This window comes from Trachypithecus francoisi, unplaced genomic scaffold (assembly GCF_009764315.1).
Source record: "Trachypithecus francoisi isolate TF-2019V2 unplaced genomic scaffold, Tfra_2.0 Lachesis_group8, whole genome shotgun sequence".
In the NCBI taxonomy this organism is placed as follows: domain Eukaryota; kingdom Metazoa; phylum Chordata; class Mammalia; order Primates; family Cercopithecidae; genus Trachypithecus; species Trachypithecus francoisi.
Genome location: NW_022681473.1, coordinates 2,670,634 through 2,694,744, shown reverse-complemented (window position 1 = coordinate 2,694,744; position 24,111 = coordinate 2,670,634). Strand labels below are relative to the sequence as shown.

Sequence of the window (24,111 nt, the reverse complement as noted above, 5' to 3'; positions counted from 1 at the left end):
GGAGGGATTTAGTAGGAGTTTATTGCCAGTCTGTGTCTGGGCAGCGGTCACCGGACTTTGTCCTTCCTCTGGGGCATAGGTTTCCTCCAGAGGACCAGGAGGACAAGAACATTGATAGCAACCTGCACGTGGCCGAAGATAGGGACGCCAAAGCTGCGGTACAGGAAGCCGCCGACGGTGGGCCCCAGCGTTCGGAGCAGTGGCTGCACAGAGGCGCAGAGGCCCAGCATGGCCCCTGGGGGGTGCATGGGGGTAGTCAGGCCCTGGGCAGCTCCCTGGGCCGGCTGCCCACTTCCTGGACACAGCCATGACCTCTCATCTCTCCTGACCCATCCCAACCTCACGGGGCAGTCTGCACCTTGCATAGTCTGGTGAAATACTCCCCCAAACACCCCTCCTTTCCACTGCTGGCTTCTAACCTCCAGTCCCCCACTCCCTGCCACCCGCCCGGCCTTGGGAGCAAACGCAGCTCTCTCTACCCACTGGGCCTGTTCCCCGAGGACCTTTCAGCCATGCAGGGGGCTGCACACGGTGCTTCCCAGGGCATTGGGCTGAGTCTCTTCCCTGCTCCAGAAAGTTTCCAAGCACAGGAGGAGCCTGGGAATGGGGCCACAGGTCACCACAGCAGGCCCCGCCCTGCCAGGCCTGCCAAGGGAGATGGCATCTGTGCCTGGGGCCCGGAACCTCCCGCCCAGGCTGTCAGGGAGCTGGCTCTCACGGCTCTTTCCCAGGGTGCCTGCCACCACCGAGGGCTGGTGATGCAGTGGGGAGGCTAAGCCTGGCCTGTGAGACACTGTTGGGGCTTGAGTTCAGAGTGGACATGACACCCCAGCCCCACAGCCCCTCCTGGCCATCAGCCCCTCCTCCAGCCGCCCCCCTGCGGAGCTCCTACTACTCCAGGAACTCCTCCCACAGGGGCTTCGGGAGCCCATGCACAGCCCCTCCACCTGCCCCTCCTGCAGCCTCAGCAAGACTGAGCAGCTTCCCAGGCTCCCCGGACAGCCCCCACCTGCGCGGCAGCCTGCTCTGTCCCTGACACCCTGTCTCCACACCCCTCTGGCCAGCAACCCCCAGCATGGACAGGCACGTGGGCACTATCTGTGGCTGTTGTCAACCCTCGGGCAACACGGGGGCAGCACTCCCTGAACGGAGGACCCCCCAGGCCTCCAGCTGGGAGGACACTCTCTGCCTCTGGTCCCGTGCCCAGAGGGTCTCTGGCTTCAGGGACTTCAGAGCTCAGGTCTCCTGGAGTTGGCAATCCCGGGGCTGGTCAGCTGTGATGAGGAGCTGGCCAGGCCCCACCTGGGCTCAAGGCCCAGTGTGGACGAGCATTAAGAGCAGCCTTGCCTGCTGCACCAGAGCAGCCCCTTCTGCAGACACAGGGTGCAGTTCCTGCCCCTTCTGTCCTCTGCCCCCTCTGACGCTGGGTTTCCAGGCTGCTGCTGGGAACCAGGTGCTGGCTCCTTCCAGGCCAGGGGTGGTGTCTGTGCATGATGTGGCCCAGTGGCCTGGGCCGGGTCTCCCTCAGCCTCCAGGGGCCTCTTCCCAGCCAGACCTGGTCCTTATCTCCCCAGCCCTTCCTCTCCTGTGCCCTCCTCCTGGCCTCTCCAAAGTGCTGCCCAACCTCCTCCAGGAAGCCCTCCTGGTTCAGCCTGCATCGGCCCATGCACCATGAAGTCACAGTCCTGGAAGGCCTTGGAGGTTCCCAGGCAGTCCTGAGAAGAGGCCTGCCCTTTGCAGCCCGGCCACTTCCAGGCCTCTAGACCTCGATCTGCTGCCTCCCAGACAGGCAAGTGGACGGAGGGTCAGATGTGTGCCCTGAGCTTCCTGGCTCTGCTGCTGGGGAGTCCTGGAAGAATCTCCAGTACTCCAAATGACTCCCTGATTCCTTTGACCTCAACCAGCCCACAGGAGCCCCCCGCACTGGCTAGTGTGTAGCCACACTGTGCCTGGGGTGGGGCAGGAGCCTGGGTACCGTTGGGCCCAGGGCATCCCCAGTCTGCTTGGGGGGCTTTCTTAGGCCTCAAGAAAGAAAGCTGGGTCCGAAGTGGGGGCTGAGGCGTCTATGTCTGGGGTACCTGTGTCCCCCGCAGTGACCTAGGGGCTTCCTGGGTTTAATTACTGCTGTGCATTCATTCACTCATTCGTTCAGGAAGCTCCTGAGCACTTGTGTGCCCGCCTCCATGCTGGGGGAGGGCCCAGAAGTCCCTGGGGCCTCCAGGTCTGGCAGGCAAGGCCCTTAGGTGCTTCTCAGGGCAGCCCCTCCCAGGCCCCTGGCCTGCCCCCAGCTGGGCTAGGTGGTCGGGCAGGAGTCTCATGCAGGACCCAGGCTCTGCGCCTTACCCACCCCACACAGACCCCAGGCCCCCCACTCCACACACTCCACCCAACCCACACAGACCCCAGGCTTCCCACCCTACCCACCCCACACAGACCTTAGGCCGCCCACCCCAGCCCCACTAGGTAGCTCCCAGGGCTTCCTGGAGGAGGCTGCCCCACCAGCTGGCCACAGCTCACCTGTGTCCGAGGTGGAGACAGCCTTGGTCAGCATGCTGTCGGTGACCACATTGAGTGTGCAGAGGCTGAACACCAGGCCAGGCACCAGGAGGCAGAAGTGGAAGACGTTGGACATCCAGGCCTGGGACGGCAGGTGGGGCCGAGCTGAGTGGGGGCCTCACGGGACCAGGCTTCTCTCTGGGGATCTTACCTGCCCCTCTCCACCCTGACCTGCCCCTCTCCACCCTGACCGCTGCCCCTGCTGAAGAGCTGGCCCTGGGTGGGTGTGGAGGGGTGGAGGAGGCCCCAGGGGCTCAAGCACAGATGGCACCGCCCAAGTGGCCTTGCCCAGTGAGAGGGTCAGGTGAGGGGCCCAAAGTGGGGAGCCCTCACCATGGCCAGTCCCACCGCGATGAAGGCCAGCACGCTGGCCCGGAGCAGCGCCTCCTCCGAGAAGCGGCTGCTCAGCTGTCCGATGACCAGGCCCTGGGTCACCTAGACCAGACAGAGAGGGTAGAAGTGGGTATGGGAGAGGTGAGGGAGGGGCGCCTGGACTGTGGCCAGCCCCTCAAGCAGGGGACCTCCAGACTGGCCTTTGGTGGCCAGGGCCCCTCTGCAGAGAAAGCCCCTCAGCATCTGCAAGCCCCGGGGTCTCTCCCCACCCTGCCAGCAGTGACTGCGTCAGGATGGGTCTGAGGTCCCTGAGGAGTGGGGCTCCTCTCCACAGGGAGGAAGGAAAGGCCCACACCAGGGACACCAGGGATGGACCCGGTGGGACAGGCTCGGCCGCTGGCTGCTCCCAGGCCAGGGAGAGGCTCTCTGTTGGGTCATCTCAGCTCCTCCACCGAGCAAGGTGTGCTGGGCCAAAGCACCTGGGAGTGCAGGGGTGGCCCCTGCCGGAGGAGTCCCTGGGCTCAGTATCTGCCTGCAGGGCAGGCCCAGCCTGCAGCACCTCTGCAGGGCACCAGTCACTCTCCCCACTTCCTGCCTGGCAGAACAGAAATTGCTTCCAACCGGAGTCATAAACGGTTTAAAAATCTTACCTTCACACTTGCTTTATCTTAGGGTTTTTGGGGGGATTTTAACACGTTTTTAAAAGGAAGAGCTGGCAAGTTTCACTTGGTGCAATGCACTTAGGAGTAGCTCACGGTGAGTGCCGTGAAGGACTTCAAGCCAGGACTCAGACACCAAGGCCAGAAGCCTCTTTGTGTTACATCTCAATTTACCCAATAAGTTTAAAAAAGCTTGAACTTAGGAGCCCTGCAGGTTGTGACATGAACCTGGAGCTAACAAGCCTGTCCCTGGCCGGACTTGGGGCCTGGGGACTACTCCGTGGGCCCCTCCTTCCCCTCCTCAGCCTCCTCTCCTGCTGCTCAGCCTGGGTCGGGGTCCCCAGGCCTCACCTCGCTCCTTCCCCGTCCCTGGGCAGTTCACCAGGCCCAGTTCCTGCGAGGGTGTCCCAATGGTGTTGGTCACCACCCCAGCTCTGTCTCAGGCAGGGGCCCTACTGCAGCCATGGCAGGCCCAAGTGCCCCACAACACAGGCCAATGACTGCGGTGTCCAGCCCAGCTGCAGACTTCAGCCAGTGACTGGCTAAGCATCCTTCCCTGCAGTGAGCTGGGCGCAGCCTGTTCAGAACAGGCCCCATGGCACCAGCCCCAGATTGTTACTATTATTGTTGCTCTTGTTGTTTTTCTGTTTATCTCTTTTTACCCTGCCAGGGTGGCTCCTCCTGGCCCACAAAACCGAGGCCCTCCCTGCCCACAGTGGGGGTCTAGCCCCTCCCAGGAGCAGCTATTTTAGCACTAGTCTAGTCCTGGGTCCAGAGGTTGAAGAGCAGATGACTTGGAGGTGCCAGGAATGCCACAGGCTTCCGGAGAGGCCGAAAGCCCCTGCCCCCACCCCGGTGGGTCCCAGAATAGCCCCCGCCCCGCGCTCTGGCTGTCAGGCGGCCATCCCGGGTGGCGGCACATCATCAGCTGTCCCTACCACCCCAGGGTCTGGTCCAGATACCCAGAGGAGCTGGCGGTGGAGGTGGCTCGCCCTGGCCTGGTAGCTGAGCGGTTCTTCGGGAGCAGACAGGACACCTGCTGCATCGGAGCTGCCAGGGTTTCAGGGCATCCCTCCATGACCGAGTGGCCTCTGAGGGCTGGCGTCTCATCCCTCCATGACCGCGTGGCCTCTGAGGGCTGGCGTCTCATCCCACCATGACCGCGTGGCCTCTGAGGGCTGGCGTCTCATCCCACCATGACCGCGTGGCCTCTGAGGGCTGGCGTCTCATCCCACCATGACCGCGTGGCCTCTGAGGGCTGGTGCTTGCTCCTATGGGACCTCCAAAGGCACCCACACTAGTCTAAGCACTTTGCCATGTTAGGTCATCTCGTCTGCCAAGGACCCTGCAAGGCGGGCACTTTGGCTTCATGGGACAGATATGGAGAGGTTGGGAGACTTGCTGTGGTCACACAGCTGGTGGGCAGGTGGGCTGCCACAGACCCGAGCTGGCTGCCCATCAGAGGCCAGAGTCCACTGTCCTCACAGCGTGCCCACCACTGCAGCTGGCTCTCTCTCCCTGGCCTGTATGCCTGGTTCCCTGTGGACCCTGACATGTACCACCGGGGAGGAGCCTCTACTCTCACAGGCCTGTCCCACTGGAGACCCCTGCCGTGCCCCCCAGCAGACCCTATGTGCCCACTCACCATCTGGAGGAGCCCGAAGAAGGACATGAGGTAGCCAGCTTGGGCGGCCTCCAGCTGGAAGAAGTCCATGGAGATGATGGAGAACATGACCATGAAGAGCCCTGAGCCGGGGCAGGGGAACAGGGTGAGCACCCCCACACCCCGGCCTTGGCGCCCACCTCCCTCCCACCTCAGCAGCCTGGCCAATCAGGGTGTCTGGGCCCTGGCCAGTGACTGGTTCAGGGAGGGACCTGTGATGCCAGCCGGACCAATGAGACCCTTCCCTGGGATTCTGCCGGATCCCTGGTGTGGAAAATGCCTCCCATGCAGTTGCTAAGCTCTGGACTGTCAGCAGGAAGGTGCTGGAAGGGAGGGACCCAGGGCTGACCATGCGGGAGGATTTGGCCCCAAGACCCACCACGGCTGTCTATTATAACAGCCCTTAAAGTCACGTCTGCAATCCCAGCACTTTGGGAGGCCAAGGAGGGAGGACTGATTGAGGCCAGGAGTTTGGGACCAGCCTGGAAAACATAGTGAGACCCTGTCTCTACAAACAGTTAAATTAGCTGAGGGTGGTGGCGCATGCCTATAGTTGCAGCTGCTCGGGAGGCTGAGACAGGAGGATTGCTTGAGCCTGCGAGGTGGAGCCTGCAGTGAGCCGAGATCATGCCACTGCACACCAGCCTGGGCAGTGGTCTCAAAAAAAAGGGCCCTCAAAGGGCCTGTTACTGAGGTTAGTAACTTGGGTTCCAGTTTTGAGAACCAACAGAGCTGGCCTGGGTGGGCTGGGTGGGACAGAGGCGGGGGCCAGTCAGAGTGCTGAGGGCCTGTTCTCCATCCTGCTTCCTGGCATCCCAGTTAGAGGAGTCCAGGCGGGGCTTCTGAGGGACAGGGCTGCTCCTGGGCTTGTCCATGGCTCGCTATCCTATCTGTGGTCCGTGACACCCTAGGGTCTGCTGAGAGGGCCCTGGGCCAGCATGCTTCAGAAGGCTGTGTTGACACTCAGATTCGCTGTCCCTGCATCTCAGGCTGTCTGGAGAGCACGTGAGGCCACAGGGTAGGAGGGTAAAGAGCTGAGGAGCATGCAGGGATGCATGGCTGCGAGCCAGGCCCTCTGCCTGTGAGGACCCTCCCTGGGATGTGCAGCTGCACAGTGTGGAGGGGCTGGAAGGAGGCGGGAAAGATCCTTTTCTGCCTTCCTCCCGCTCCCGCCTGCTCTACCACATCTGCGTGGACCTGCGGGACACAGGCCAGAGGAAGGGCTAGGCCCTGGCTGCAGCTGGAACTCTGCCAGGCTCTGGCCGCTGTCGGGGCAGTAGTTGGGACTCACCTGTGGGGAAGTTCGAGGCCACCTTGACCAGGAAGATCCTTGGGACATCTGGCAGCCGCAGCAGGGAGGCGATGGCCTTCAGGTCAAACACACTGGCCCGGGGGCTGCCTGGCACGGAGAGGCCATTGTCCCAACGCCCACCCCTCACCCAGCTGCAGGTCTCGCCGCTCCTAGGCTCCTGTTGCGCCCGCCTGGGTAGAGCTTCCTTCCTTGGCTTCAGTGCCGCTCACTTGTGGGAACGGGAGCTGGTGATGCTCCGAGCCCCGAGGTGGGCACCGCCCCTCAGCACACTGCCACGCATTCCTAAGGGCCCCCTGAATCCCCAGAGGCACTCAGGAAAAGCATTCTCTGCCTGCAGGTAGCCTGGCCTCAACCTGGGCTTGCAGTGGTGCAGGCCTGTGGCAGTCCCTGAACAAGGGACCAATAGCTGCTTCCTGTATGGTCCTGGCCTGGGGCCTGGGGCCGAGCATGACCAGGCCACCAGCCCAGAGGAAGACAATGGCAACGCTGCGCCCTTCTCTGTGGCCACAAGTCACCGTCGTGGCCTGGCCAACTGGACACCTTCGCGTGCAGAGCCGCGGGTCCCCAGCCCGGCTCACGGCATTCTTCCTCCCTATTTCCCCAGGGGCTCCTGCCTCTCTAGCTCTACTGTGTTTGCCACAGGCCCAGCTCCACCTGGCCCTCCCCCTGGACTTCCTAGGTTAATTTCATCACAGCCTCCTGTCCCAGGATGACCCCAGGTGGGTCCCTCCGTCCCAGGCTGAGCTCTTAGTCCCTAGGCACCGCGGCATAGGTCCTGCCACGTGCCTGGCACTCAGGGGCTGGGTTCAGCAGGGGGCCAGCCTTCAGGGGAGCCCCTCTGAGGAGCCTTGGCCTCTCCTCGTGGGACCAGCCTGACCATCCTCTGCCCTCCACCAATCAGTGCCCTTCAGGCAGAACCCTCACCTCTCCCTGGACACTCAGAGCCTTGGGAGCCTTACTGGTCCACCCACCCTGTTGGGGGTCCCTCCTGGTCCTCCCCAGGCCTCTCTGGGCCTTCCTTCCTAACGCCTTCCCTGTCTGGGCCTCCTTTCCTGACGTCTTCCCTGTCTCTCTGGGCCTCCCTTCCTAGCGTCTTCCCTGTCTGGGCCTCCTCCCTTCTCTGGACCTCCCTGCTTGCCGGAGGCCCAATTCCACCTCTTCATGACCACACCTCACTTGGCTCCTATGATGTCAGCAGTTGGGAGGGGTTCAAGGAAGGCAGGAGGGTGTGAGTAGCCCCCAGATTTCCCCTCAGGCCCCTGTGCCCCTTGGCTGGAACACGCAGGCCTAGCCAGTGCCTCCCATAGACCCAGCATCTGGGCAGGGTGTACCTGGCGGGGTTTACCTGGCGGTGGAGTCTGAGTGTCAGTTTTGGTCCCTTTGGTGCTGGCGGGGATGCAGGTGAAGCTGAGGACAGCTCCCAGGAGGGTGGCCAGGGCAGCCAGGATGGGTGGGCACTGAATCCTGTGGGCAACAGTCTTGGCTGCACAGGGCGTGGGTCCCAGGGCCCAGGCGCCCCAGCCACATCCTCCAATCTGCGCCTTCAGTCACACTAAATTAGCTTAAACCTGACCTCCCACATCCCCACAGTCTGTGGCCTAAAATGTGGGGACTGGGACCCTCAGAGCACATTTATTAGGTGATAGATGAAGGAACGGGTAGGGGGCTCACTATCCCTGACCCTCACCACACCGTGCAGGCCCCGGCAGCCCCTGTGGGTAGCAAGTGTGGAAACCAGGCTGGTAAGCACCTGGGGCAGGCAGCAGATCCTCCCAGGGACCGCAGCTCCCTGGCTGGTCAAGGTCAGAAGGGGCTCCAAAGGGCCAGCCTGGTCTGCATGTCCTTGGGAGGGGCTCTCCGAGACCTTGGCACCTGTGCTGTGTCACGGGGATGGCCATGCTACCTCCCCAGCATGGGCAAAGGTGGGCCTGGCACTCAGCGGGCCCTCAGAAACCACCTCCCCTCCTGTCAGACCCCTCCCCACTTTCTAGAGTGGGTGGGGCATGCCGGGCCTGGAGGGGGCTTTGGGCTGGGATCCCAGAGCCTTGCAAAGCCGCAGATGTGCCCCTCAGGCTGCTTTGCCACCTTCCCACCTGCCTGGGCCACTACCAAGGCCTGTGACTCTGGCTCTGCTGTCAGCTTCCCTGCCATGAGTCCCCACCTGGAAACTCGGCCTGTGATTCTCCTGGAAGGAACCAGCAGACTTTGTCACCTGGGAACACAGGCACATGGAGCTGGCTGTTCCAACTGTTACCATTGCCTCCTGGGGGCTGAGCCAGCCCCCTCTCCTCAGGGAGAGACAGGAGGAAATCGGGGCTTCCTACTGAGCTCGCCTGTAAGGCCTCTAGGCCTGTACCGGACTGCCACAGCCTTCCTCTCAGCAGCTGAGCAAACTCCTATACAGCCTGCAAGGGCCCTTCTTGGTGAGGCCCCAGCCCTCCTTCCCAGACAGCATGCCATCTGAGAAGGACTCACTTTACCAGTTGGCTAGAATCTGGCCCCTGAGGGCAGGTGGGCCGGGGTGGGACCCTGCACGGAGACCGCAGTGATCATCCGATGATCGGACAGATGTGTGAAGCCGGTCACACAGGCAGCACAAGTTCTGCCCCAACCTCAACAGAGCCTCCAAATCTGCCCTGGCCAGGGCCTCAGGGCACAGACACCAGGAGGGGTCAGGATCCTGGAAGATGCCCTTGCACCCGAAAACAAGGCCAGCCATAGGCCACCGTGTCCCCACCAAGGAGTTCAAAGAAAGGACTTTCCTCCGCCCCCCTTCACCACAGCCACATGTGCACGCACATATGCACACACGCACACATACACACACGTGCACACGCAGACACTCGTGCACGTGCACACACACGCACGCATGTGCACATGCACACGTGCAAACTTGTACACATGCATTGACATGCACCTGTTTGCCAGAGCAAGGAAGGGACTTGGTGCCGCCCTGACTAGGACAGTCAGTGGGGCCACCTCTGGGTCCAGAGAGTCTGGGCATTGGCCACCCCTCATTTCTCAGGCAGGACCCCTGAGCTCACATCAGTCTGGGGTGGGCCGGCACATCCACCCGGCCCGTGCTGCTGCCCCCCGCCAATCCATCAGGGCAGCTCTGACCTCTGCAGCACCCACGGCCCAGGATGTCACCTACTCGGGCTTTCTGGCTGCTGGGTTTCTGCAAGAATGGGCCCTTCCCTTGGGAAAATGCCAGGGAAGGGGCGGGGCTGGGCTAGGGCCCCACGGCTTGTCCCTCCAGCTGGGAGGGACACCTGGCCCCTGTGGCCAGCCCCAGAGAGAAGGCCCTTTCTTTGGGATCCTGGCCTCAGAGGCCTGCGTGTCACAGCTCAGGGTCTGGCTGGGCAGGAGCAAAACCCGACTTCTTTGCCAGATGCCCCAGAAGTACACAGGAGCAGAGGCACCACTTCGATGGCTATTGACAAGCAAGGCGTGGGGGCAGGGATCCAGGCTCTCAAGTGGTGGTGGGCAAACCAAAGGCCAGTGCTGCTGTGGGCAACAGGAGAGCCTGGGACTGGGGGACCCTGGAGGGCCCCAGGAGGGAGGGAATCAGGGCTGCAACTGTGCCAGGGGCTGCAGGTGGCTGCTGGGGGAGAGGCAGGCTGTCCTTCCCCAGTCAGAGCTCTCTCCTGCTCCCCATAAACAAACTGCTGGGAGGGAAACGGGAGTGGGAAGGAAATCCAGCACGCTGTCCTCAGCCCTGGGGCCTCTGCACGCCGGACAGCCTGTGCATCCCCCAGCACCCTGAGCACAGTGCAGTCAGTCCCTCCTGCTTAGTCCCCCTCAACCTCACCCCGATCTGCCAGATGCAGGGGCACCAGGGGTGCCTCCAATACTTTTATCAATGGAGCCACGACCAGCAAGATGGGGACAGGCTAATTTGTCTTTGTCCCCTCCTCCTCTTTCGGTTGAATGTATTACAGGAGTGTCTATCTGGACACATAGATGCTGTTGAAAGGACACTGGACAGGACTCAGGGGACCCAGAGCCTCTGTCCCTTCTCTGCTGCTCACCTGCTAGGTGACCTCCTTTCCTTATATGCAAATGAGGGTTGGGCTCACAGCTGCCGCTGCCCCTCACTCTCCTGTTCTGGGGCCCCTCTGGACCTGCAGGGCCCAGCCCACCCGCATCCTGCCCACCAACCGCAGCCCACACCTGAGGCTGCCCAGACAGCAGGGGGTGGAGCTGGCTTTCAGCCGTGTCTCCAGGAACCTCTGGTGAAGTCTGGACTCCTGTGTGGTCTACAGTGACAAGCCCTCATCAAGCCTCACCTTGCTCTGAGGCTCTGAGAGGGGACACACAAGGTGACAACATATGCCCAGGTCATCCTGCTGCCAGGAGCAAACCCACAGGTGGGGCCAAGGCTGGATCAGCTGGGACCTGGCTTCATGGGACACCTAGCTCATAAGAGGATGGGGCAGGGGGGCATACAGAGCATCCCTGGATGTCCAGCCTAGGGCCGGGAGAAGTCATCCATGCCCCAGGATGCTGCAGTTACAACCATGTTTGAAAAGAACATCTTGCCATGCCACTCCTAACTCAGTTGCCCTCTGGCTTCCAGGGTGCCCCAGAAGGTCCTAAAGGCCCCTCTGGCCAGACCCTTCCCAGTCCTTGTGTCTCCCAGTACCTGGTCCTCCCATTCCCCAAACACATAGCCCTCCAACCAAACCACAAGCTCCCTCCTGCCCCAAATGGACTCTGAGACTGGAGTGACTCACAGGCCTAGCAGGAGGCCTGTCCGGCCCACTGCTCACCAGCGCTGTCCTGAGGGATGGCTGGGCCAGAACCATCTCAGCGGGGCCTGTTCCCTTCCTGCCTCGGGAAGAACAGAAAGAACCGGAGTGTCCTGGGCACTGGGAGGCACACGGACTAAGGCAGTGGCTGAGTCACCTGGCTGGGGTGGGAGTGGGCCCGGATCCTCCATATCCTGCTGCCCCCTCAGCTGCCTGCCAGCCCCTGCCCTGCATCTACCTGCCCCCAAGAGCCTCTTCCAGCAGGTGCCCTGTTACAAACACCCCTGCACCCCTCAGCCGCTGCTCAGCACTTGGGGTGCCCTGTGTCATATGGGGTGCTGCTCACTTCCCCTCCCACCCCCTCCTGCCTCTCTGAGCTCCAGTGCCCCTGGCTTCTCATTTTTTCTCAGCTGGGCAGGGGTGTCCTGCCCACAGGGCCCTGGCACCCCCATAGGCATTGCCCTGATGGCTGCTTGTCCACCCAGAGAAGGCAAACTCCCTGCTGTCTGGCTCAGGATAGGACTCTATGGCCTCTTCCCATCCCTCCCCAGGCTGTGAGAGGATGGGCTCAGAATACGAGTCACAGAGCCACCCCCCACCCAGCGTGTGTGCAGTGACTCAGGTCCCGGGTCCCTCCCCAGGCCAGCCTGGCCTCTTAGCCCTGGGCTCTGGAGGCTGGGCCAAACCAGTTATACCAGTGCCCGCCCCCGCAGCCTGTGGGTGCCAAGTCCACTTCCTCCTCCCACCTGCTGCCCAGGTGGGTGTGGATGAGGCAGCACTGGGGCCTTTCAGGGGAATAGGATACACAGGTGGGTGGGCAGGAAGGGAGATCCCATGCACATTGTGCCTCGGTTTCCATTAAGGAAGAGCAGGAAGGCTGCAAGGCAGGGGGTGTTCACAGCTGCACCAGACTCCTGCCCTGTGCTAGGCCAGGAGCCAGAGCAGGCTAGGGGCATCGGGACTGCCGGACCAAGAAGGCCAGGGGGCTGGCCCTTGCCATGGGGCACCAGGCCTTGAAGCCTGGCCGGCACCTGGCCCCACTGCCTTTGGTGAGCCCCCAAGGAGGAGGTGTGGTCCTCCCTCACCCCATCTGGGTTGGACAAAGGCAGAGTACCAGCCATAAGCTCACCCCTGCAGCCCTCCCGTGCCACCACCACTCTGGGCAGCCAGCTTTTGCTACAGGGCCCAAGCAGCACCCCATGTCTTGGGCGTGGTATGAGGACCCTGAGGGAGTCCCACACTGCCTGGGTCTTGGATGGGGAGTGGGGAGCTCCATGGAGGGAGCCTCACCATCTCCCGGGCCTCAGTTACCCCACCCATCAAAGGAAATGTCGCAGCTGGTCTGGTTATGAACCGTGAAGGTTGTAAAGCACCTCAGATCTTGCGATGAATGGAGGCAGGGAAGCGAATGGAATGTTCTGGCAGGTGTGGGCAGAGGTAGAGGCCGTCTTGGCAGCTACTGGGAGGGAGAGGGACATAAGTAGTGTCTTCTGGGTCAGCAGCTGGGATGGGGGAAAGGGCAGGTGAGGACAGGAGGGGACCTGTGGCCTGGTAGATGAGCCTGCAGGAGGCAGGCGTGCATGCTGAGCTCTCCAGCATCATGGCCACGCTCACTGCCTGAGTGAGCTCGCATCCTTGTGGGTGAGTAACGGCAGGGGAGGGCCCATTTAATGGGTGAGGAAGGTTGGCCAGGGAAGGAGGTGGCAGCAGGCGGCTAGGCCCTGAGCCGGCAGAGTCCCCGGGGTGGGCAGCACCCTGGGAGGGTGGCCGCCCAGCTCAGCCACCTGCTGGGGCCCAGCGCTCCTCCCCATGCCCTTCTCATGCCCTTCCTCGCCCCGGCCACCCTGGAGAGGCAGGCCATGGGTGGTGCCGGCTCCCCATGCCTCATACCTGCCAGCCCCCTGGCTCCAGGGGGAGTGGTCCCTGCTGTCCCACCACAGCTGCCCATGCAAGTGCCCTAAGCCCCATCCTCCAGGGACACCCTACCAGCAATGTGCTTGACTCCCACATCAGCCCTTCCCTCTCCCGGGGACGCCTTCCCATGGCCCACCCCCCATTCTCACCCCTGCTGTGCCAGCCAGGGCACCCTGGTCTGGCGCCTGCCCCTCCTCCCTCCCTCCAGCCACGCGGCCCCCCGGCTTCCACACCCAGAGCTTCTGTACCGTGGTTCCTTTGCCTCCTTCACCTGCTTCAGGCCTCGACTCAGATGCCACCTCCTCAGACAGTCCCTAGTGACCTCATCCATTGAGCCCCCCGTTCTGCTTTGTGACTTTTTGCTCCATGTAGCTCAGCCTCATGTTACAGGAGTTCCTATCACATTCCCGTCATCCCAGGGACTCAGCCTGTGTTGTCTGCCACTGTATTCTAGAACCAGAGTCCTGGGGGCAATGTTTAGGTGTTCGGACAAACTGCCCACCCCCCGCACTCCACCTCCTGCTCACAGCCGTCAGCAGCCACCAGTCCCCAGCCTAGGCTCTAATGAAAATGCTGGGAGAACGTTCAGGGGCTCAAACAAGGCCTGCAGCACAGCCCTAGAGCCCTCGGGAGAAGGAAGTGTGCTAACAAGGCCACTGTGCCCTCCCGGCGCTGATCGTTGGGGCTGCACCAGCACCCAGTGGCCTCCACCATTGTTGGGATTTGTCTCGAGGTCCTGGGGGTGCCTGGCCTGGGAACTGCTATCAGTTCATCCAGGACTGGAGAGCCTGGTGTCCACAGAAGTGCCTGCCTCATGCCAAGGGGCATCTCCAATGTGAGGGGCGTTCAGATGCCAGAAAGACTCCACTGCAGAATGCAGCCTCAGGGAAACTCACAGGCCAGCAGAGGGTGGGGGTCACCAGCTGGCGCAGGGCCTGGGAGACCCCGGGTGTATAATACAAGGCTGGGGACAGGGCACAGTTGTGACTTCTTCTACTGTCCCAGGATCATGCTGCTACTATCAGGATTTACATTTCAGAGCTGAGGAAACTGAGTCAGGGAGAGCTCACAGAAGGAGGCAGCAGACCCATGGATCCTCCTTATCCCGCCAGAGTCCCTGCTGCGGTCCCTCTCCCGGGGACACCCTCCCCGGGAGACCCTCCCTGGGGCACAGCCACCCTCGCAGCCTACAGGGACAGCTAGTAAGGGACCATTAGGAGGCAAATGGGAAGCCCGGCATCCCCCCATCCTCCCACTGCCCACCCGGGCGCCCCCTGGACTCTCCACTCTGGGCACCGTCCAACAGCGCAGCCCCACTGCCACAGCATCCTGGTCCCCAGGTGCTCTTGTCCCCAGCAGGAGGCTGCTGGGAGGGCTCCCTCCTCTCAGGGCCTCAGTTTCCCCAGCGTCCCAGTGGGCTGTGCGTGGACAGCCTCACAGTCAGTCGAGCCCGGGATAGCACTGAGACATCACCCCGCCCCATCCAGGGCCAGCTTGGGAGGTCAGGCCTAGGCCTAGCGCGGAGCCAGGTGTCCCCTGTAGCCACATCCTGTGGCCGCTCACGCCCTGCGGGTTCCTAGCCCAGCCCGCCTGACGAGCAAACGGGGAAACCGAGGCCGAGAAGGGGCGGGGCGGGGCCGACCCAGCCGCTGGCGTTCTGACCCGCAGCCTCCGTCCCGGCCCGCCGCCACTCACCCGTACGCGGAGACCAGGGTCCCGCCCAGCAGGGAGCCGAGGATGACGCCGACCCCGAAGCAGAGGCCGAGCCGGCCCAGGGCCGCAGGCCGCTCCTCAGGTGCAGACAGATCCGTGATGACCATCTGGGCAGCTGGGGACGGGGCGGGGCAGCTGAGCAGGGAAAGCCCCTTGGTGGCCCTCCCCCACCCACCTCCCCAAGCCCTTTCCATCCCGACCTGCCCTTCCACAAGCCTCGCCCCACGTCGCCCCCGCCCCTGTCCAGCCCTTAAGGCCAGACCCCGCACGCACGCAGACCTCCCTGGCGGTGTCCTGGGTCCTCCGCAGGCTGCCCCCTTCCTGGCCCCACCTGGCCCCCAGTCCCCAGGCCCTACCTGGCAGCGTGTGCATGAGCGCTCCGGGCAGTCGCGAGGCGAAGAGCAGGTAGACCCCGGGCAGGGCCGGGCTGGAGGCGGCCGCCAGGAGCAGGTAGAGCGCCAAGGCAGCCAGGAAAGAGAGCGTGAGCGCCGCCCGCGCCCCGCGCTGATCTGCGAACCTGGAGTCCGAGGGGCGGGTCAGACCCTCAGGGAGGCAGTCACAGCTCCCCTTCCCCCCGTCCAGGGGCTGCCCAAGCGGGGCTGACCAGGGAGGCTGGAGTGCGCATGGGGATGGACGGCCGGGACGCCTGGGCGGCTGCTGGGAGGCCTCCCTCCTCTCAGGGCCTCAGTTTCCCCAGCGTCCCAGTGGGGCTGTGCGCAGACAGCTTCACTGAGCTGGGAGTCTGACCCAGAGCAGAGACCAACTCCGTGTAAAAATAAATGGTGGAATCCCAGAGGACCAAGGGATGGGCCCGCGTTTTACAGGAAGTGTTTCCCAGGTTGGGTCTGAGAAAGCAGAGCCTTTCTCCCTCCTGTTCTGAGCCACTGGAAACCCTCAGACCCCTGCTAGTCTGCTGCCTGCGGAACCCTTCATTTCTGCCTACGGGTTGCTCTGAAGAGGCAACTCCCATTATGTGTCCCTTGCTCACCTGTCTGCTGTGGCTTGTGGGAGGATGTCCCCGTCCCGTCCACGCTCAGTGTTCCCACAGCACTGAGACCCAGGGTGTACAGGGCCCCCAAAGTCCCTCCTGCCTGGTCTCAGCAGGCCTATGTATGGGCACTTACAGCCACAAGGTGTTCACCAATCACCCTGTCTCTGTGGCCACAGCCAGGATTAGTGGAAGGCGTGGGTGGGACACCGAGGGAGCCTACCGGGAGCCAAAGTTCTTCTGCACCCCCACCGGCCTGGGACCCAGAAGTGCCATCCTCCCGGGGGGGTCTGATATGGGGTTGGGGAACCTGGCCAGTCGGAGCCCATGGCGTCTGAGAAGGGGCCTGGGTCATTGTGGGGAGAGCCCCCTGCATACACACACACTGTACCTGCCAAACACCGGACCGCCCAGCAGCTGCAGCACCCCAAAGGTGGTTTGCAGGTAGCCAAAGGCAATGGAATCCAGGCCCAGTTTCCGAGACAGGTACTGAAACACAGGAGGGAGCCCAGAGGGAGGGGCTGGGAAAGACTGCAGGGCCTGGAATTTGGGGTCCCCGGATGGGCAGGGGGTGGGAGGGGACCAAGGGCCTGAGCTCTGTTGACTACACAGTATGACTATCCAGGGGCCCTTCCCAGGGGACCCTGCTCCTCCTCTCCTAGGTGGAAGCCTGTGGTGGCCTTTAGGGTCCTTCCCCTCTGCAGGGCACACCTCAGAGAGGCACCTGACCCCCACCATTTTGTCTGTTCATAGAGGATACTGAGCTTCTCATCCCCATGCCTGCCCACCTGTCCTCGCCTACCCAAGTCATCCTCCCTGCCTGCATCACATGCCAACCTTTTGCCTCCTCAAGGGCAGGGCTCCCAATGCTCCTCTCTCCCTGTTTCTCTGCACAGTCCCCTTCTGTGGGGGTGCCCACTGGAGCAAGCTCCCAGTGCTCCTCTCTCCCAGTTTCTCTGCACAGTCCCCTTCTGGGGGACGCCCACTGGAGCAAGCTCACATCCTATTACTTCTCTTGCCTTCTCTTGACCCTCCCCTACAGCTACTCCCACATATTTGCGGGCAAAGCTCTGAGCAGCTGCTTCATCTTGCAGCCTCCTCTCTTTCCATCTCTTTCCTTCTCTCCCAGCCCTTGGAGCAGGCCCCTGCCTCCTGCTGCCTCCTCTCCCCCAGGTCGCCACTGACCTCACACGGCTGCCTCCAGTGGTCTGCTTTGGCACGCCTCCTACTGGAGTGACAGTTACCTTGGTGGCTTCTTCCCTCCTCCACCATGGTCTGCTGCTCTGGGCTGTGCTGGGTCCTCCGCCCCTCCTCTGCCACCACTGCCAGTTCCCCCAGCTCATCCGACCCCCAGCCTCCCTGCCCTCTGGGGGAGCCCACTCCATGACCATCTACTTGCTGCAGGGCCCCAGAGCCTCTGTGCTGAACTGCCTTGTGTCCAGCTCCCTTGGGCTCTCCACTGAGGTCTAAAATCATCTCAAACTCAACCCGTTCCCAACGGGGCTCCCATCTTTCCCCAAAGACTGCCTCTCCTCCTGTCCATGCCTCCTTCCTTATGGGCTCAGGCCGAAATCTTCAGCGCTCCCTGAGCCCTGCTTTCTCTCACACCCACAGCAATCCATTGACAACACATGTAAAATCCAGCCACCTCTCACCTCCTCCATGGCCATCACCAGCCCAGAGTTCTTTGAGCAGCAGGTGGGGTGTGGTCCTATTCTGGCCTCAACCTGTCCACTCTGGCCACTCTGGTCTCTCTACTGCCCCGGGGCCTCTCCTGCTTCCTCCAGCCCTGCTCCAAGGTTGCCTTCTCTATGAGGAAGACCTCGCCCCTTTCCCACTGCAGCCCGTGTGTGTGCAGACCACCAGCTCCGAGGGTATGGACTGTTGAGGACTTTTACATTCTGCAGTATTTCAGGTTCTGACATCAGGGTCAGCTCCTGGGCACTCGGCACAGAGTTACTGCCTATGAGAGTCGATGGGCGGCCAAAGCTACGCCACCCGTGTTCCGTACCCAGCTGTGGGAAGAGTTCTGACTTCTCATTCACTCTTCCCCGCACCAACCCTACAGGGAGGGACTGTTATTACCATCTTATGATGAGAAAGCCAAGGCTTCTGTCCAGCCTTCCCCACTGGTAGGGAGGAGATTCAGGGCTTGACCCAAGCCATTTAGCAGGAGTGGGCGGGGCTCCTGATGCATGGCGGGGAGGGATCCTTAGGTTCACCTTTGGGCTGGGAGCCTCTGCCAGGCCCGGAATCATGCCAAAGGCCCATCCCCACTCCCACCCAGATGCCCAGGTCCAGGCTCTGAGGGCTGGAGAGCCCTCTGAGGAGGACAGCAGGTGTCTGAGCCCACGCCAGGCTTCCCAGAAGCAAACGCAGGAAGGCCTGGGGTTGGCCCTGATTCTACCTGAGCTTCTTGGTGATGTGAGACTTTGTTCCCAAGCCTCTCCAGACTTGATGAATAGAATTTAATCATTACTATTACAGCTTCCAGAGCCACACACTGTGCTGTAGACTACTGGATGATACACTAAACTAACATGAATTTGCCAATGAAATGTTTCCGCATTTGGCAACAGAGATAATAAACTAAGACAGCATTTTATCTCCTGCATGAAAAAGCTTGAGATCAATTTGCTGCCACAGATCATTTAGTGGACAACAGGGACCCAAGAAGATGGAGGGGAGAGATAGAAGCTGCTGGCAGATGCAAGGAGAGCCTCTCTGAGGGGTGAACTGCCCGGAGCCAGATTGGATTGAACAGCCCATGGGGCAGGGACTCCAGAGGGCAAAGGCTGCCAGGTGAGAGGCAGGAGGAACAGCGCTAGGATGGTTTGAGGAGGTGCTGGCCCCAGGAGGGAAGTGGGGTGCCTCCCCATGGCTTCTCCCGAGACTGGCACTGCAGCTGTAGCACACGATGTGCTGACAGGGGTCCAGAGGCAGAGTCCTTAACTTACTCAGCTTAAGTGTGGCGTGGGGTCCCAACCAGGAGGGACCCTGGCAGCATGAAGCCCCTATCCCCACTTTCTGCCACAGCCCAGATGGAAGGCAGGAGGAACAGTGGGACAGCCCTGGCTGGGGCTGCAGGGGCTGGGGTGTGTTACTCACTGGCAAGACGGAGAACTGCATGAAGAGGCAGGTAAGTTCTATGGCGGCCAGCACGTAGGTGAGCAGGATGACTGAGGACCGGCCTAGAGTGCTCATCCTGCCGGGGGACTGGACCTGGTCCCTGGGAGACCAAGCTGCCTGCATCCTGGACGGGCACAGCTGGGAGACCCAGGAAAGATCCAAGCAGGAGGCTGGTGGAGCAGGGGGCAAAAGTCCAGTTGATCTGGGCGGGGGTGCTGAGTCACTGGGTCCCAGGCAGCACCCGCCTGGCCTTGCCTGTAAGAGAGGACAACACTGCAGGACTCCTCCCAGTGGAGCTCTTCTGCTACCTGGACCTTAGAGGACACAATCAGGAGGCCCCCTCCTCTACTTTCGACAGCTCTGGTCTCCAGGCACACAGTCTCCATGGGAGGGGAGATGGACACGCTGCTCCACCCCACCCCTGCAGGTGGGCCAGGCTCAGTGCCCCGTTGCCCCATGGAAGGCACCATGCCCCACTTTTAGAGGGAGGCAGAGGCTCAGAGTGGTGGCTGGGTCCACCTCAAATCATCAGCACCTTCTGTTGGCCGGAGGGCTGATGTGGGTCCCTGTGCCTGGGGGGCCTCTGAGGGCCTCTGTAGCTGCACCTGTCCTCAATACAGTGCAGCTCTCAGGGAAGGTCCACCTTCCCCCGTGACCAGCAACCAGAGCTCCAAGGGGCTTCTGGAATGGTCTTGGAGTGCATAGGGGAGACACAGCTCAGCCTTCCAGGCTCCCCAGGCAGGGTAGCCCTGCCTCACCTCCCACAGCGGGGTGCTGTCTGTCCCCACCCTTCCCCGCCTGGCCCCCGACTGGTGGGAACTGGATTTTGCGGCTGCAGAGGCCTTTCCCAAATTTTGCCACATTCACACCTGACTGCACATCTGGGCCCCGAGGTACCGAGCCCAGGCCGGTGGGGCAGGGCGGGGAGACCCACTGAGGGCCCAGGAGCTGCGCCCAGCGCCCTCCCCCATCTCAGGATGCGAGGAGGCTGGGGGGAGCAGGGCAGCCGCAGCAGGCACGTCAGGGGCACCTCACTGGGCAGAGGCGCGACACTGCGCCGGAGTTCGGGGCTCGGGGTTCGGGGCTCAGGGGCCGCCCTCGCCGGAGTGTGCTCGGGTACCTGCCTTCGCAGGGGCGGGCTTGGGCACGGGTACCGGTGGGGTGAGCGCTCCCGGGTGATCTCGGCACCGGTCCTTCCGGGGTGAGCCCGGGCCGGGCCCTTTCGGGGGATGACCTGGGACAGGGACCGCCCCTCTGGGTCTGAGTTCCAGCACTCGCCCTTTGCAATGGTTCCGGGAGCGCCCGTGCTGCGGTCTCTGAGCTCTCATTGGCCGAGCCCGTCCCTCCCCTCGAAGGACCCGCCCATGCCCCGCCCACCAGCAGGCCGGCCCGGTGCCCGGCTTCGCCAGCTCCAGCCCTCTCCAGCTTGGATCCTGCTCGGTGCCCGGGCTGCTGGAGTGGGCACTCTGACCCTCAGGCAGCACAGGTGTCCACTCTGAACTCGAGGAGGGGCAGTGTGGGCAGGGGATGGGACCGGGAGGTGGAGGGAAGGAGAGGATGGAGGAGGGGCAGGGCCGGGGAGAGGAAAGTGGAGGAATGAGGCGTTAGGGGAAGAAGTAAGGGGAGGTGGTAGAGGGTGTTGTGTAGCCTGGCCCTGCCAAGGGTCTGCACAGAGCCCCAGAAGAGTGACCAGGAGACAGGCGCAGTTCTGGGAACAGCTCTGGGCCCCTCCTCACTTCTCTCCCCAGACCCGGAGGCTGCTAGGAGCAGCTGAGAGCCCGCTTTTCCCCATTTCACCCTGCCTGCCACTTCCCCACCCTTGCAGGGGCCACCAGAGATGCAGGCACACAGGTAAACAGGCTTCATGCCGCCCTCCGCAGCAGGAGCCGCTTGAGCACACACACCACGTGCTGAGCACACTTGGCCCAGGCCCTGACCTTGGCCTGGGCACCATTCTCCGTGCCCCCTGACTGTCACTAAGAAGGGAGATGCTCACTCAGGACTCCTGCCCCACCTACCTGCGGCTGGGCACAGGCTCAAATATCAGAACCAATGTCATGTGTCAATCATCACTCAACAGAACAGAAAACTGCAGGAGTGAGACAGGGTGAGACAGACATCACAGAGGCAAGTGAGAGCCGGCCAAAGTCCTGGTGGACAGGGGGCCAGAGCCAGGTAGGTAGCCCAAGGCCGGCTGGCGAAGCCATTCTAAGTCATGCGGGAGTGGGTCAGGCTACCCTTGGTTCAGCAGCTCAGGTGTCGGGGATCAGAAAATAATACCCCAAAACGAAGCAGCTTCAGAAGCAGCTTTGGAAGCAAAAGTTTTTCTCTGACCTTCTCTTGCTCTGCTGTCTCTCAGCGCCATTCTTTCCCGCAGCTGGTCATAGAAACTAGAATCCATTTTCCTCAGGGCAGGTCATAGAAATCGGAGCCCCCCTTTCCCCACAGCCAGATATCAAACCTAAAAATAGTGCCTTAACTTTCCCTCCACCTTTGTGTTCAGAAACTGGCCATAAAGAAATTATCTGACCTGCGTTGTTTGACTGTAGGGCATAAGACCCCATTCCAGGAGGGTCCTGCCCCACGCCCAGAAGGAAGGAATGCTGCTCAGAAAGTTCAAGAAATCTAGACCAACAACCCTCGCTGCGCTTCCCCTTGTGGTCCAGTAGCATTAGCGCAGGTCCCTGGATTAATCTGTGTTCCCTCATGGATGTCCGTATTTTGTTGAGCCTAAGCATCAAAAATGGCAATTTCCCCTGTATCTTTGGGTCTTCGTCCTGAAGGCTCCCGTTCACACACATCCATAAATTTGGGGACCAAATACCTTTTGTCCAATGAATCCGCCTTTTGTGAGTTTGTGTCTTAGCAAGCCCACGGGTGCAGTGCACTGCGCGAGGAGATTCCAGCCTAAACAGTGCAAATGTGTTTGCATCTGGAGTGCGTGTCCCCAGATCCTCTGCCAAGCTCGGTTTCAAGAATAGTCACCATTGGCCTCCCTGGGGACCTGGGGAGGGTGCAGTCAAGCTGAGAACCCAGAGCCCAAAGTCGAGAGCCCAGGTCCAGCCAGGATTTCCTGGAAGGACTGCACAGAAAGGCCCGCAGAGGAAGGTGGGGGTGGGTGACAGGAGTCTCAGAGTGTCTTAGATTTGGGACTCCTGGGAGAGGATGGGCATCCACATGAACCCTTACTCCATGGGGCAGGTGTGAAGGACTGTCCCCAACAGCTTCCAGACGCCTCCTGGGTTCCCTGGGGAGGGCTTAGAGGGTGAAGTGGCAGAAGGAGATGGGATGAGTTACCAAACTACCCAGAGGTGCGCGAGGGAGGCTGAGGGTCCTCTGGCACTGAGGGGTGGCGGGGATCCTGGGAACTTACACTGTCTTGCTCCAGGTGAAACAGGGTCTCAGGTAGCCGGGGAACTGGTTGAGCAGAGGAAATTGGATAGACTTTTTTTTTTTTTTTTGGTCATGAACAGGCTTGGTGTGGGTAGGGGAACTTCCTGTTTCTGAGGGAATGTGGGAAAATTGCCCTTTGGGCTGGGTGAAGAAAGAAGCAAGTAGAACCCTGGGACCCCTGGACTTCCTCCTCCAGAGGAAGCGGCTTTGGTTATGGGCCAGTGAGCCTGTGCGTCTCCAGCCCTAGGGCGTTCACCGCTTCGGAGAAGCAGGGCAACAGTTCTGCCAGATGAGGGGATCCAGGCTGACTGGGGGAAGGAAGGGCCTTATCTCATCTGGGCTCAGGTTTGGGAGAGAAGGCTGCTCAGAGGAGGTGCTGCCTCAACCAGTCTTAAAGGTCGGGTATGGGAAGGGCATCCTGGCCGAGAGAATAGCCTGGATAATGGCTTAGAGGTGAGCCCAGGCTTGGAGTGTTCAGGAAGCTGAGCCACTGGAAGGGGCTGGCACCAAGGGTGTACAGTGGGGTGACGGGGCAGAAAGTGAGTCTGGAGAGAGGGGTCACCCTATTAGGGCTGGCAGGGACACAGCCAGATGTGCACTGAGAAGTGTTGCTCTGATGGCCTCACCCTGGAGGCTGGGACCTCCGAGGGTCTCCTGAATGAGAGGAGGCCAGCTTCAGAGCTGACCCCTGCCTACACCACTGCCTGGACATTTGAAATGGCTTTGGGCCTATCTTAACCCAACACACATTTATTAAGCACCTACTGTGTGCATGCCCCGTGCCAGCTGTTTGGGATGACAGCTGGCAAAGGTGACCACCCGTTGGTAGCTTGCATTATTAGAGTGCATGTGCAGGTTTCGGGGAGGCAGATGATCCGGGTCACCACAATGCATAAGGAGGTAACTCACCACCTATGGGCACTTGAGTTCTTCCTGTGTGTGCAGTGGACACTGCTGCAGGGTTCTCAGCCCCTTCTGTCCTCCAGGGAGCCTCTGGCTGATGTGCTGATGAGGGATTCAGGGGAGGGGGCGGTGTAGGAGGTCTCTGCTGTGGTCCAGATGAGAGGCGGTGTGGACTTGGATGGGGCGTGGGGGGATTCGAGGGGCAGGTTTGGAACCTCCCTGGAAGGAGGGTTGACAGGCTTCCTGCTGATTGGGGCCTGGGCTGAGAGGGCCAACTGAGGGGGCCTCCAGGGCGAGGCTGCTGAGAAGGGGTGGCTGGGGGCGACATGAGGGGAGGGAACCCTGTAGGGGAGGGGCCTGTGGGCCAGAAGAGAGGGCAGAGTGTGCAGTTTGCGGCTGTGGGCTGAGCTGGACGTGAGGGTGTCATTCATGCTGAGGTCTTGTTTAGAGCTCCCACCTGGATGAGATGACCAGGAATGGATGGGGCTAGAGAGGAGAGGGGCCAAGGGCTAAGGCTGGACTCCAGCATGAGGAGGAGGTGGCCGGGGCTCTGACCAGGGAAAGGGAGGGAAAAATAAAGGAGCCAGGCCTGGAGAGGAGAGGCAGGTGAGTGGAGGCCTGGGAGCTTCCCTGGGGCCGAGCGCTGGAGTCACTGGTGGCTTTGGCAAGAGTGTCATGGGCACAGGGGCTGACCCTCGGGATTCAAGCAGGAGGAATGGGCTGGACACCCTTCTGAAGGGTTTTGCACCAAAAGGGGGCTGAGAAACGGGACTGTGGCTGGAGGGGAAGTGGGATGA

The 24,111-nt window shown here is 61.6% G+C and overlaps 1 protein-coding gene across 2 annotated transcripts; it reads right to left on the bottom strand.

The window, feature by feature from the left end:
- Positions 1-22,503, bottom strand: SLC22A18 (solute carrier family 22 member 18). 2 transcript variants are annotated; one of them, XM_033204282.1, is made up of 11 exons: positions 22,392-22,503; positions 18,998-19,273; positions 16,281-16,378; positions 15,258-15,418; positions 14,884-15,016; positions 7,869-7,987; positions 6,503-6,610; positions 5,194-5,294; positions 2,890-2,991; positions 2,518-2,638; positions 1-235 (listed from the first exon to the last, which is right to left on the bottom strand). In XM_033204282.1, exons 2-11 carry the CDS (start codon positions 19,139-19,141, stop codon positions 48-50), a joined length of 1,275 nt encoding a protein of 424 aa, XP_033060173.1. In that variant the 5' UTR covers positions 19,142-19,273; positions 22,392-22,503; the 3' UTR covers positions 1-47. The 2 variants fall into 2 exon arrangements, with proteins under 2 accessions (XP_033060173.1, XP_033060171.1); XM_033204280.1 differs by lacking the exon at positions 22,392-22,503 and adding an exon at positions 20,139-20,304.
- Between the last annotated feature and the right edge of the window lie 1,608 nt (positions 22,504-24,111).